The following is a 13,902-nucleotide window of genomic DNA, read 5'->3' as shown; positions in this document are numbered from 1 at the left end:
CTTTAGGAGTTACATAGCAATTTTCCTATTTCAGACAGAGAAATTGAGACAAAATTTAGTGCCATTCTCAAAGGAACTAGAACTTGTAAAAACAATTGGATTTCCAAAAAATTATCACACTACAAGTTTTTAAACTTAAGTACATATTTCCCTTTACACTAAATTTAAAACAAATTTTATATTAAGTGGTTAACAAATTAAGCCAAACTAAAGTTGATTACATTAACATTTTAAAAAAAGAACTAACTAGGAAGGAATAAACTTACTTTGAGTAACATATGCACCAAAAAGAATCCACATTGAAGCAATAAGCGAACCAAACATCAACATGAAACCAATGAAAAGCCAAACTCGAGCACCTGCAAAGATGACAGGATTTGTCATTTGGTTGATTTTCATGTGTTTTCTAGGATCTTGGAAATAACTTACACCTGGTACCACTTCAGCAACCCCAAACTCTGCTTTTCAGCATCATCACCTACCATTGTACACAGCTGAGAACTGCAAAAATATACAAAAAATTCTCTGCCAGCTCAAACAGCTGTCACAAAGCCATTATCTAATTTCCAGGGTATTAAAGATTAAAAGCAATAAATTAAATTGGGGATCAAAAGCTACTTCTAAGGTAGGCATGATTATAGCCAAGGAGGAGGTAGGAATTATAGAAAGCAGAAAGATTTTTGAAAGTACAGCAGATAGGGGCAGCTAGGTGGTGTAGTGGACGGAGCTCCGGCCTTGGAGTCAAGAGGACCCGAATTCAAATCCTGCCTAAGACACATAACACTAGCTGTGTGACCCTAGGCAAGTCACTTAACCCCAACTGCCTAACCAAAAAAAAAAAAAGATTTAAACAGAGAAGCTAAGCTTTTTAGAGCTCTTTTGTCCTACCAGGAAAAAAAAAAACCATAGCGCTGATTTAGGCAGCTGAAACAAGGCTGAATAAAATTCAAGCAAATGTTAACAAATTTTCAAAATCTCATCCCTCCCCCCCTTTCTACCCCAAATTCCCCAAACACCCTCACCAGAAAAGCAGAAAGAACAAAAATGAAAAATAAATGCCCAACTACCAAGACACTTCAACAATACTTTAAAGAACTGTAATTTTGATGATGACATTCTCTCAAATGATGTAACTCTTGAGTGCTCTCTAGTTTAGCACCTCTATTCAAGAGCAGCTGCAACCAGAAAGTCCCCTCACCCAGTGACCAATCCAGTGATAAGCCTCTCAGTTCAGCCAAGTTGTATCGCAAATGACAGATATTTATTTGGTCCATCAGCAAGTCCATATTCTAAGCCTTCATATCTTGGTAGATCCTTCCATAGCTTCAGAAACCTATGGTCATTTCCACACTGTGATGAGGCATCACAGTAAAGCTTTAGAAGATCCCCCAAAGTAAGTCACGTCAAAATAAAAACACAACAAAACATTTACACAAGAGCATAAATGAAAAAAAAAATCAGCCTAATTCAATGGTAGTTCCAGGATATTCAAAGATAATAGAGAGGAAAGACATCTGTTCAATTTAATCCACAGCCCTTTCAAAAACTGGGAATGTGATTATTGTTCATTATGGTAAAATTCCATTATGATGAAAGCATCAGATCCCTAGAGAAGTTTATTATAAAAATAATTTAATGTGGATTAAAAAATAATATTACTGAGTGAAAATTTAGATGTTTCCCCAAACAATCTATCAACAAGTACTTATCAAGCACCTATTATTTGGCAGGCACTGTGCTCAGTACTACATAGATACAGAAACAAAAAGGAAGTCCTTGCCTTCAAGAGCCTTATATTCTAAAGAGGAGATTAAAGTGCAAGTGTGTATGCGTGTGCATGCACATATATAAAAAGTAGGTGGCAGGTGAGAGAGAATTAGTATCTGGAGGGAAAGGCTTCATGTAGAAGGTGGCACTTGAGCTGAGTTTTGAAGAAAATGAGGGGTTCTAAAGAGACGTTACGTGAGGAAAGAGTCTGCTCCAGGCACAGAAGATATCAGTGTAAAGCTACAGAGCCCAGACATAAAATGCCATTTGTGAAGAATATCAAGAAAGCTAGTCTAGCTGAGACATGGCATGCAGGTATGGAAGTTATGTACAACCAAAAAACGCAGATTAAAAAATACGTACACCATTAGCACAAAGACACAAGAAAGATGGGTTGAATGTGTCATTCCTTGCACTCTCTTTATATATTATCAAAGCCTTTGGATAATTCACTCAGTTGATTAAAAAAAGTTATAGGCTCAATCTTCGAATATGCTAGTTACCAAACCCAGCTAAACAACCTACTCATGATGGTCACAAGAGGCAAAATTAGAAGATAAACACAAAAATCCACCTTCACTTCTAGAAAAACAAATCAATGCCTGAGTCCTACTAATTAATGTATCATATACACAAGACAGCACATTATCACAAAAACAAATTCCTCCAAAAACTTTCATCTTTCTAGAGTATTAAACCTAAGGCAAGACTGTAAAAAGCTGTAAAGATGTATTCTGGAATCCCATTTGTTAGTTCTGCATAAAGGACTGAGCTTTTGGAGTTCAAGGCATACTTCACCAGTTTTTATTAATTTATAGTATACCCAAGACCTACCCAAAATTGATTTTACCTACCTGTTCTTCCTAAACAGCCACTTTCATAGCTATCACCTCTCACTTGTGCATTTGACACAGCATTTATCCTAGAATACACATATGCACATAAAAAAAAAATTAACCATATGATCCAAAGGTTTCTGTTTTTAAAAATAAATTATCTTCAAATCACACATTTTCTTTGAATAACTGACCTGCTGCTTAACAAGAAAACAAGTAGGTAAATGAACAAACATTCTTGAAATCACAAGTATTCTGTGGCTTTATCTTTCCTAAAGGACATTCAGAATACACATACTTCTTAAATTTTTACCTACTGCTTGTTGATATGTCACGAATCAGGACTCAACTTCATTATATCACTGTCTCAAAAATTTTTCTGAATAATTTCTGGACTTCAGGAAGAAATTCAGATAGTAATATTACAGGAAAAAATGTTTTAGAACTGGAAATATGTATAAAAAACAGTCCCCCAACCCCCCAAAAAAACACACACACACAAAACAGGTCCACTATTCAGTTTGAAGGATAACCTTTCTTCCTACTTAAGAAGTTCTGGATCTAATGCTAAATACTAATAAAAATACCTTTTTATTTCTTTGGTTACTACTTCTTTTTGGAAAACTTCATAGTCTGAGTGTTTCTCATTTTCCAACATTAAAAAGCAAGCCATTATATTACTGATTCTAAGAAAAATATAATCTCAACTTTTAGAATTACCTTCATACTTACATGAAGAAAGCTAACGTGGAAAATACTCCACAAGTATGAAATGCATGGTTCATTTGTTCTGGTTTAGGATATACCACTGCTGCATCAATCATGATCCACCAACCTGTAAAAAACTTTAAAAAACAGCAAACATAACACTTAGCTATTAAATCCTGAGACTATTTCTAGTATTCCCTGGACTAGAATTAAGCCCAATGAATACAAAATATTTAGAATTTCTCTTAAACCACCACTAGCTCACTTTAAAAGTTTTTCATCAAAAGAAACTTTATAAAAAAAAATTATGCATATTATGTGACAAAATGATCTTGAAAATATTCCTTTTAGCAACGACCACTTGTTTTTAGCAGTTGGTACAGTCAGAATTTAATTATACCATAACTACTTAAAAATTCTTTTGAACCCTTGTTTAATTCTTATGGATTTTATAAGGTTTTCTGAATTAAGTTTGTTTCCATCTTGTTCCAAGTGCCATAATAATTTCTAAAACTAAATGATATTGGTAATTTCTGCTGTAGCATTATAGCTCTCAACACCTGTGATATAATATAAAACATGTAATCTCTAACTATCAAAAGACCTGAAAACAAGATATAAAAATTCCTCCTAAAAAAAAGTAAGAATGAGGCTCTCATGGATAAAATTCTAATTAACAGTATTACCTACTATGTATCAGTACTATGATAAATACTGGGGATACAAATACAAAAGTGAGGCACAGTCTGCCCTCAAGGAGTTTACATTCTACTGATGCATTCTAATGATGCTTCGATAATTTATTCTGATGAGGAAGACATATTTATCTAAAAAGAACAAATACAGTTCACCAAGTGCAGTCATTTGAGACATAGGAAAAGCTGAAAAGGGCATAAGTTGTTGAAAAAGACTACAAACACGGCAAACACGGCACATGATGTAAGAATCACTGCTAGCAATCAAGAAAGCTAAATCTCAATATGGAAGGGACGTTGAGAAATACCAAGCAATGTGCAGAACTTGTTTGGAATGGACAGGAAGACGATAATCAAAGGCAGAAAAAAACACAATTATTTAATTTTTCCACTGTTTTCCTTACTCAGTAAAATTAACTTTTCATCAAGAAAGAAAAGAATAAAAATGACTAGAAGGAAACAAATACCTAAGGTAAATAAGGACAGAGTAAGAGAGAACTTATTGAGTTGCTATTCTTAAAGATTTCAACTACAGCAATTGGAAGAGGTACACTAGAACCTGACAGAGAAACACATCCTAAAAAAATAGGAAGGTAGATATTTTAAACCACAGGAAGGTGATCCGGACGTCAGTTATTAGTAGTAACATTCTGAAATTATTAGCACTAAAATGAGGGAGCAGTTGTACTTAGAAGGGAAGTAACTGGCGCAGCTAGGTAGTGCAGTGGATACAGTACCAGCCCTGAAGTCAGGAGGACCTGAGTTCAAATCCAGCCTCAGACCAAACACTTGACACTTACTAGCTGTGTGACCCTGGGCAAGTCACTTAACCCCAATTGCCTTTAAAAAAAAAAAAAGGGAAGGAAAGTGATCACTAAAAGCCTGTAATAAGAACAAAATTATGCAGATCTTGGCCCCAGAGAAGAAATGAGTTAATAAACCTGTCTCCTTTAACTGGAAGGCTGGGAACTGTAAGCAGAAAATATCACATATATCCATCAGACTGGTTGTAAATGTTCTTCCCCCCCCTCGTTAGCAGAAAAGGCTCATGAGGGGTAGAGGTGTATCAAGAAATTACTGATACGCTGTAGTTCCTTAATTGATAAGTAAAGGGAATACCAAAGATACAGTTAATCTAAATTTCAGTAAATCATTTGAGCACACAATAATTTAGGTGAATTTGGAAGTAGCTGGAGGACTAGACCCAAACAATACTGAATAATGAATGAATGAATGAATGAATATGAACATACAGGTGGGTTCTCAAAGTGTAATTATTCCAGGACTCAACAATGACCCTATTCTATTCTGTCCATTTGTCAATCATTTGGATGATTAAAACAGATAGCACAATTGTGAAATTGAGATAAAAAAAACTAACGTTAAATGAAAGAATAAGCATCAAAAAAAGATTTTCAAAGGCTGGAACAATAAATTTAACAGGAATAAATGCAAAGTCCTACACTTATATGAAAAAAAAATTTAACCGTTCAAACTTAATACAAAATGAAGGCAATATGACTAGAAAACATATGTGAAAAAGGCATCTAATAGCATAAAATGTTATATTTGTCACTAGTGTGGTGTGGTATCAATGTGATCTTGAGGTATATTAATTTAAATAGAGCAACATCCTATAATGAGGAAGAGGAAAATAACCAAGATGGTGAAGGGATTCAAAATCGTGCCATATGAAGACTGGTTCCAAATGCCTACTGGAAATCTCATACTGGATGTCCCATAGACATCTCAAACTCAACCTGTCCAAAACTAAACTCACCATCTTTTCTCAAAAGAAAAAAAAAAAGTCGTCGTCCCCCCAACCTCTACTGAGAGCAATGCTGAGGGCACTATCATCCTCCCAGACACCCAGACTCACAACCTAGGGTCATCTTCAACTCCAAACTCTCTTCTCACCCCTATATCCAATTTATTGCCAAGTCCTGTTGATTATACCTTCACAGCATCTCCATGTTTCCATCTTCTCTCTTCTGACATTGCCACCACGCTGGTACAGGCCCTCATCACCTAATGCCTAGACTACTGCCTTAGTCTTCTGGCTGGTCTCCCTGTTTCAAGTATCTCTCCACTCCAGTTCACCTTCCTCTTAGCTTAGCTATCCAAGTGATCTTCCAAAGCTCAGGTCCCACAACTGACACGGTCAACAACTCCCACCCTCCATTCAATAAACTTCAGTGGCCCCCTATTATCTCCAGTATCAAATATAAAATTCTAAACAAACCCTTTATAACTGGACCCCTTCTTTTCTACCTTCCAGTCTCCTTAAACTTTACTTCCCTACATGTACTTTATGATACAGTGACACTGATCTCTTTGTTGTTCCTCACTTGCCAGAAATGTTCTTCCTCCTTATCTCAAACTCCTGACTTCCCTGACCTTCTTCAAAGCTCAGCTAAAGTCCCGCTTTCCTTATGCAAGACTTGTCCAACTCCCTTAATGCTAGTGCCTTTCCTCTAAGATTAACTCCAATTTATCCTGTATCAATCTTATTTGTATAACTGTTTGCATGCTGTCTCTCTCATTAGAATAGAAAATCTTTTAAAATCTCTGAGTTTTGAACTGGTTTTGTCTTTCTTTGTATCCCCAATGATTAGAAGAGTGCCTAGCATGTGGTAAAGAGCAGATAAATATTGACGGTCTGAATAGTTGAAGAAACTACACCTATTTAGCTGGAAAAAAGAAGACAGAAAGGGAAAAGACTTTTCAAGTATTTGAAGGTTATAACATGGAAGGATTAGACTTCTGCTTGACTAGGAGGACAGAAGTGAGCCCAGAGTAGAAGTTACAATAAGATTAATTTGGAAAAACATCCTAAAAAGTAGGACGGCACAAAACAAAATGGACAAATTTGGGAGAAGAGTTAGCTGCCCATCTCTGGAAATGTTAAAGATGAGGCATATTTAGATGAGATTCATGATCTGGGTAGTTGGATTAGATGACCTGGAGACTCCTTTTAACTGTTAAGATTTCTATTTGGAAAGCAAGGAGGTCCTGCTAACTATACTGAGAAATATTGTTGGCTTCCTCAATACCTGAAAAGATCTATAGTTTCATTTATATGGGTATTCCTAAAACTGAAACAAACTGCAACAACTCCACAGTTGTCATAAATTGCTGTGGCCAAAAAGAATTTGTCAACCTTTGGCCATTCCTCATGTGATAAGCCTGTAGATATTGGTTTAATCTCAAAGCCTTTCCAGGTTGACAGGATGCGGCAGGTTCCATTTAGCCTTTGAGTACCCAGGGTCACCTACAAAGTAAAAGACACTGGAATAGGCCTTTAGTAGAGGTAAATGATTATAGAAAAAAATTCTTTAAAAATTATAATGGCATTCATAATCCAAAAACATGCCACAAACTAGAACTGATTTTGCGATATAAAAAGAGAATCAGAAATAATGCTATTATTAACCAACTTCTTTTTTTTCCTGATGACTTACCAGTACACCTGCTACCACAGATGCAACTGCATTTCTTCTCTCACTCCAATCAATGCATTCACATTCTGGCCACCGAAAATTATCTAGGAAGCCTGCCATTTCTATTTCTTTTGCACGGATTTTTCATTAGATGCCAAATCTTAGAAACAAAGAAGGAAAGAAATCAATCCCACAAAGAATGTAAAAGAATGCTCTTTAAAATGTATTTTTTTCAAATTATACGTAAAAACAATTTTTAACTTTCATTTTTTAAAACTTTCCCCAAATTCTCACCCTCCCTCACCTCTCCCATTCCTGAGAGGCAAGCAATTAGATACAGATTAGATACATGTGCAGTCATACAAAACATATTTCTATATTAGCCATGTTGCAAAAGAAAACACACACATGCAAAAAAAATCAAAATAAAAATAAAATTTTTAAAAAAAGTATGCTTTGATCTACATTCCTTCTCTGGAGGTAGATGGGATTTTTCATCTTAAGTCCTTCAGAATTGTCTTGGATCACTGTAATGCTAAGAATAGCTAAGTCATTCATAACTGATCATCACACACTAATTGCTGTTACTACATAAAATGTTTTCCTGGTTCTGCTTACTTCATTTTGCATCAGTTCATGTAAGTCCCGGTTTTTCTGAAACCAACCTACTCATCATTTCTTTTAGCACAATCATATTCTATCACAATCACATACCACAACTCATTCTGCCATTTCCCAATTGACAGGTATCACATCAATTTCCAATTCTTTGTCATTACAAAAAAAAAGCTGTTAAAAAATATTTTTGTACAAAATGATCTTTTCCCTTTTTTATGATCTCTCTGGCATACAGACCTACTAGTGATGTTGCTGGATCAAAGATCATAATGGATCATAAGCAATCAGATCATAAGCAATCTTACAGTCCTTCAGGCATAGTCCCAAATTGTGCTTCAGAATGGTTGGATCAGTTCACAATTCCACTAATCCTGCATTGGCGTCCCATTTTCCCCACATCCCCTCCAACATTTGATATTTTCCTTTTCTGTCATCTTACCCAATCTGATAGCTGTGAGAGGTAAGTACCTCAGAGTTGTTTTAATTTGCATTTCTCTGATCAATAGTGATTTAGAGCATTTTTTCATGATTTTAGCTTTGGTTTCTTCTTCTGAAAACTTCCTGTTCATATCCTTTGACCATTTATCAACTGAGGAATGATTTGTATTCTTATAAATTTGACTCAGTTCTCTATATACTTGAGAAATGAGGCCTCTATCAGAGAACCTTGCTGTAAAAAATTTTCCCAGTTTTCCATAAAAAAATACTTTGTGGTTTTAGCTCTTATATCGTGTTCCTATTATTTTTGTTTTGGTTTGGTTTTTGCTTTGTTTTTTTGCTTAGACAATCGGGGTTAAGTGACTTGCCCAAGGTCATACAGCCAGTAAGTATCAACTGTCTGAGGCCAGAACTTGTTCGTATTATTAAATAATAATTTGAGTTAAATCAGAGATCACAACATAAGAAAGATGTCACACATGTTAAATGATTATTAGAACCAATACTATTTTTACTATCTTTAAGAAAGAAACAGAAAATTACTTCAGGTTCTTATAGCTAGAATTTTCATGGTGAACAAAAAGAAGTTTTATAGAATGACACTCGCTTTTTAAAAATGTGTATATGACACTGTGTAGGGATACCATAATCTTACTGATTTAAAATGTTCTTGATATTATAACTGTTTAAACAGTGTAAGAATATTCATCTAAGAATGGTTGTGGGAACAAAAGAACAACTTCCAGAAACAATTAAATACCTTATTCCATTGGATTCCTAATTCATAGGATGGTATTAAGATATTATATAGGCACTGTGATTTTTAACTACAAGAATTAATGATTTTGTACATTATTCAAAATGTACCTTCAAAAGATAAGTTGGACGAACATGAAAAGAGTTTTGTAGCACCTGTCCTCTAATAACCAGATAAGCAATATCCTTAAAAGAAATGTTTAATTGGGGCAGCTAGGTGGCACAGTTGATAGAGCTCTGGCCATGGAGTCAGGAGCATCTGAATTCAAATCCGGTCTCAAACACACAACACACGACACTTATTACCTGTGTGATCCTAGGCAATTCACTTAATCCTGACTGCCTAGCAAAAAGCAAAAAAGAAAGAAGTGTTTAATTGGGGAAAAAAATGCTAATAGTCAACAAAAAGAGAGAAAAAAAGGAAAAAAATGGAAATAATTCCAATTCAACAAGCATTTATTACATTATAAGCAAGGCACTGTGCTGAGTGCTAAAGATTCAAAGAAAAAAATGAACAACAATTTACACTTAATCTATACCTCCTGCAGCAATATATGGTTAGCTACAATCAAAAGTTCCCATTCTTTTTGTATAGCAAAGCCTTGCCCCTAGAAGCTTTAAATGATATCACAAATAATCTTAGAAGAAACAATTGCAAAGCTAAATTCCCAAGCAGGTTAAAAAATATAACTAACAATCATTACACTGACTATACTTTTTTTTAATGTACAAATGCAAAGTAGATATGCAAAGGTCACAGTTAAAGCATTATTATTTTACTTTAATTTATATTTTCTTAATTATAAATAGCTCTAAGTATGTGTTTCCTTTGTCTTGTTTGCACTTATTAAGGTAACCTGAAACAGTTGACAAAGTATGTGTGGAGTCAGAAGAGATGTGAGGGCAGCTAGGTAGTATAGTGGATAGAGCTCCAGCCTAGGAATCAGGAGGACCCGAGTTCAAATTTGTCCTCAGACACTTGACACTTACTAGCTGTGTGACCCTGGGCAAGTCACTTAACCCCAACTGCCTCACTGAAAAAAAAAAAATCAGAAGAGATGTGAAATTTCAATTCTGAATGACAGTAGTAGCTGAGACAGCTGGCAGCTAGGTTGCTTAGCAAAAGAGTGCTGGGCTTGGAGTCAAGATGTGAGTTTAAATCTGACCTCGGACATTAACTAGCTGTGTGTTCCTAGGAAAAGTTATTTAACCTCTGACTGCCTCAGTTTCCTCAGCTGTAAAATGGGCATAATAAAAGTACCTACTTCCTGGGGTTGTTGTGAGGATCAAATGAGATAATATTTGTAAAGTACTTAGCACAATGCCTGACTCTTGGTAGGAGCTTAATAAATGCGTGTTCCCTTTCTCTATGTGATCATGAGTAAGTCACTTAATCTCAGAACTTGTTTTCTCATCTGTATAATAGGAATGATCACACCTATAGTACTGCCCTCAAAGGATTCTTGTGATGTGTATATATATATAGATAATAAAATTAAAAAAAAAAAAAGAAATTTGCTATCCAAAAACTAAGACCTCTGCTTCAATTTACCACTTCCACTTATGTGTTCCAATTTGTTGCACAGCTGAAAGATTTTGATGAAGCTTATAACACTATTCAATAGGAAAGTGACTATTTGATGAGCCTGCTTTCCTAAAATAATATGGCAGATAAGTTTTCAATTCATCTTTAAAAAAAAAAAGACAGAAATCTGGTTCATGAATGAAATAATCAGAGCATACCCAGATTTGTGTGGTCATGTGATCAACAAGATGTAGACCTAGACCTTTTCTCCAATCCTTACAACCTCTTAAACCTCTCTAAAACAAGAATTAAGTGCAAGATATGAAACAATTTCAGCTCCCTTCTAAAGCTGAAAAGATACTGAAAATACTATGGTAACAACTGGATGAACTAACAGCAAAAATGCTAACCCTGGGGGCATCGAGGTGGTGCAGTGAATAGAGCACCAGCCCTGAATTCAGGAGTACCTGAGTTCAAATCCAGCCTCAGACACATAACACTTACTAGCTGTGTGACCCTGGGCAAGTCACTTAATTTAACACCACTGTCTAGCAAAAAAAAAAATGCTAACCCCTACTGCACTCACTCAGCACTCCCCCCAAACTGGCCACATCTCTTGCAGGGTACAAAAGCTTTCAAAAAACTGACTCCCCCTCCCCCCACCCCACCTCCAACTTCACTTCAGAGGGTTTGCACTGCTTGGGACAGCAGCGTAGCAATGAGTTCCACTGCAACAAAGCTCAAACAGAGAATGGAGCAACAGAGGGAAGTAGGAAAAGGTGTATGTGTATGGAGTTCCATCAGCCAGAAGGAAAGGAAACTGGCATCTAGATGAGGCTAGTTCTACTCCCCTATAAGCACGAAAGTATTAAAAATTAGAGAAGAAATAAAATGGTAACCAAAAATCTATAAAAATAAAATGAATATGAAATATCATAACAATTCAGGAGGACTGTGGCTCACTGGATAGAGAACTATATCAGAGTCAAGATCAGGATACAAAGCCCATGACCCTCTGGACAAATCACTTAACCTCTCAATGCTCCCAGGCAACTATCTAATACTTTTAAAGACATAGAACAGGCACTGATACTCATAGTTAGAGACAACTTTCTTACTGAGAGTTTGGGTCCAGGTCCAAAAAATTCAGAAGGGAAAATTACTTCTTACCTCCTCCTCATCAAGGCTTCCTTGATCATTCCTGCCAAAACAAGCCTCGGCCTCAAAAGATGAGAATTTAGACAGGTAAAGAAAACAGAATTATGTGGACAAAGGTTTGGAGTCAAGAACTTGAAATGTATGTCGACTAAAACAACTCAGTCTGGCTAGAATGTAGAGCTCAAATAAATAAAGGAACAGTGCTGGATAAGGGTTATATAAATTAAAGTTAGATTTTGAGGAGCCTTGGTAGCCAGGCTAAGGAGCTTGGTTTTTCTCACAAATGCATACAATTCAAGAGCTACACAAGGCTCTTGAACAGTGGAGTGACACAGAGCAGAGTGATATTTTTGGAAGAATAAACTGGTTAAGTGTCCAGGATGGATTTAGAAACAGGAAGATTGGGGGCAGCTAAGTGGCACAGTGGATAGAGCACCGGTCCTGAAGTCAGGAGAACCTGAGTTCAAATCCGACCTCTCACCAAACACTTAACACTTACTAGCTGTGTGACCCTGGGCAAGTCACTTAACCCCAACTGCCTAAAAAAAAAATTTAAAAATAGGAAGACTGGAAGGCAGGGAAACTAGGTGAAAGCTATTGTAACTGCAGGATAAAAGGTCCATCAGCTCACAACAGAGGTGTAAAGCACCTAACAGGCAAGTTATCTAATATAACCACTTCATTTTCAGATGAAGAAACTGAGGGTCCAAGAAGTGGAATGACTTGCCCAAGGTCACACCAGCTCCAGTCCAAGAAATCTGTCCACTGACTACACTGTCTCCCAGCATGAACTAGTGAGTGGTCATGGCAATAAAAATAAAAAGGAAATGATGGGGAGACATTTGTTTATTGAAGCATTACTTATCAGCCTAGTTCCAATTAAAGGACAGTAATAAAAAGTGAATCTGTGGAATCTGAAAAGAGAAATGATTTACTTATGTACTGGTATCCCTGGTAATCCAAAGTACTATGCTATTTTATCATATTTGATTGTACATTTACTTTACACACTCGAGCAATTTTTAACAAAATATTTTGCATCGACCTTAACTGCTTGTTAAGATCAGTAACTGCCCTTAAGCAAATACAGGACAGGTCAGAATGCCTAGTGAAGAGAGAAATGAAAGTTAAAGCAAAATAGAAATTAAAATCTAATGTCATGTTCTGACATACAAGTTCAATTTTCATAAAATAAACTATTATTATATAGTTATCAATGTTATCAATAATAAATTTACATATGAGTAAGAGATTGAAAGACATTAAAACAAGACTGCAAACTGATTAAGAACAATTACTTAAAGTGCTGTTTAGTTACACATTGGAGGAAAGTCATATGTAACCCATGGCTCTTCCAAAAGGCCCTTCCAAAACACTGTGGGCACACATAGACCATTTTCTACTCTGTCTGATATCTGAGAGTTACCTCTTTAGCTTTCGTCTCTTAGCCAGAGTTTTACTCCAGGGAAATCTCCTGCATAAAATGTAGGGTATGGCTTGTGGGAGATTCAGAGATTAATTCACAATGTATCTGAAGAATTGGGAAAAAAAATCGGAATACTTAAAAACAGTGACCATAACCACAACCAATCAATATGCCACTTTCCCATCTATATAAAAAGTATCTTGAGCCATACCAAGGCTATGCTCAACGTGGGTATTAATATGGAACAGGAAGATTTTCACAAGTGATATCCATCGTAGACATCTTTACTATCACATATATGACTGAAAAGTAAATCCCACAAGGTGGGAGGAGGCTGAGACACCTTTGAAATCCAGTCGCAGAGATAGATCCACCATCAAAGGAAGAAGTCAGAAAGTGACAGCAAAACGTAAGGGGAAAAATGCTAAAACCATCAGTTTTAAGAGGAAGAAAATACTTTAAAAACTTACCACACAAGCAGATAAATCAACAGAAGATACTAAAATTAAGATATGTACTAAAACCTCAAAAAGAT

General features: G+C 35.8%; 1 protein-coding gene across 7 annotated transcripts in view; it reads right to left on the bottom strand.

The window, feature by feature from the left end:
• TMEM50B (transmembrane protein 50B) overlaps positions 1-13,902 on the bottom strand; it is a 33,244-nt gene that overhangs the window by 7,663 nt on the left and 11,679 nt on the right. For 3 of the 7 annotated variants that reach the window (XM_020995851.2, XM_020995848.2, XM_020995852.2), the window contains exons 2-5: positions 7,468-7,606; positions 3,336-3,448; positions 2,622-2,689; positions 267-359 (exon numbers count right to left, since the gene is read on the bottom strand). In XM_020995851.2, the coding sequence (XP_020851510.1) occupies positions 267-359; positions 2,622-2,689; positions 3,336-3,448; positions 7,468-7,566 (373 nt within the window). In that variant the 5' untranslated portion in view covers positions 7,567-7,606. Of the gene's footprint in view, positions 1-266; positions 360-2,621; positions 2,690-3,335; positions 3,449-7,467; positions 7,607-9,564; positions 9,602-13,902 lie in introns of all 7 variants that reach the window. The other 4 variants (XM_020995850.2, XM_078146551.1, XM_020995849.2 and 1 more) reach the window with 3 other exon arrangements.

Source organism: Phascolarctos cinereus, unplaced genomic scaffold (assembly GCF_003287225.1).
Source record: "Phascolarctos cinereus isolate Bilbo 61053 unplaced genomic scaffold, phaCin_HiC Scaffold_726;HRSCAF=1367, whole genome shotgun sequence".
NCBI lineage: Eukaryota > Metazoa > Chordata > Mammalia > Diprotodontia > Phascolarctidae > Phascolarctos > Phascolarctos cinereus.
Note: the sequence above shows the minus strand (reverse complement) of the source record. Positions and strands in the feature narration are given on the sequence as shown.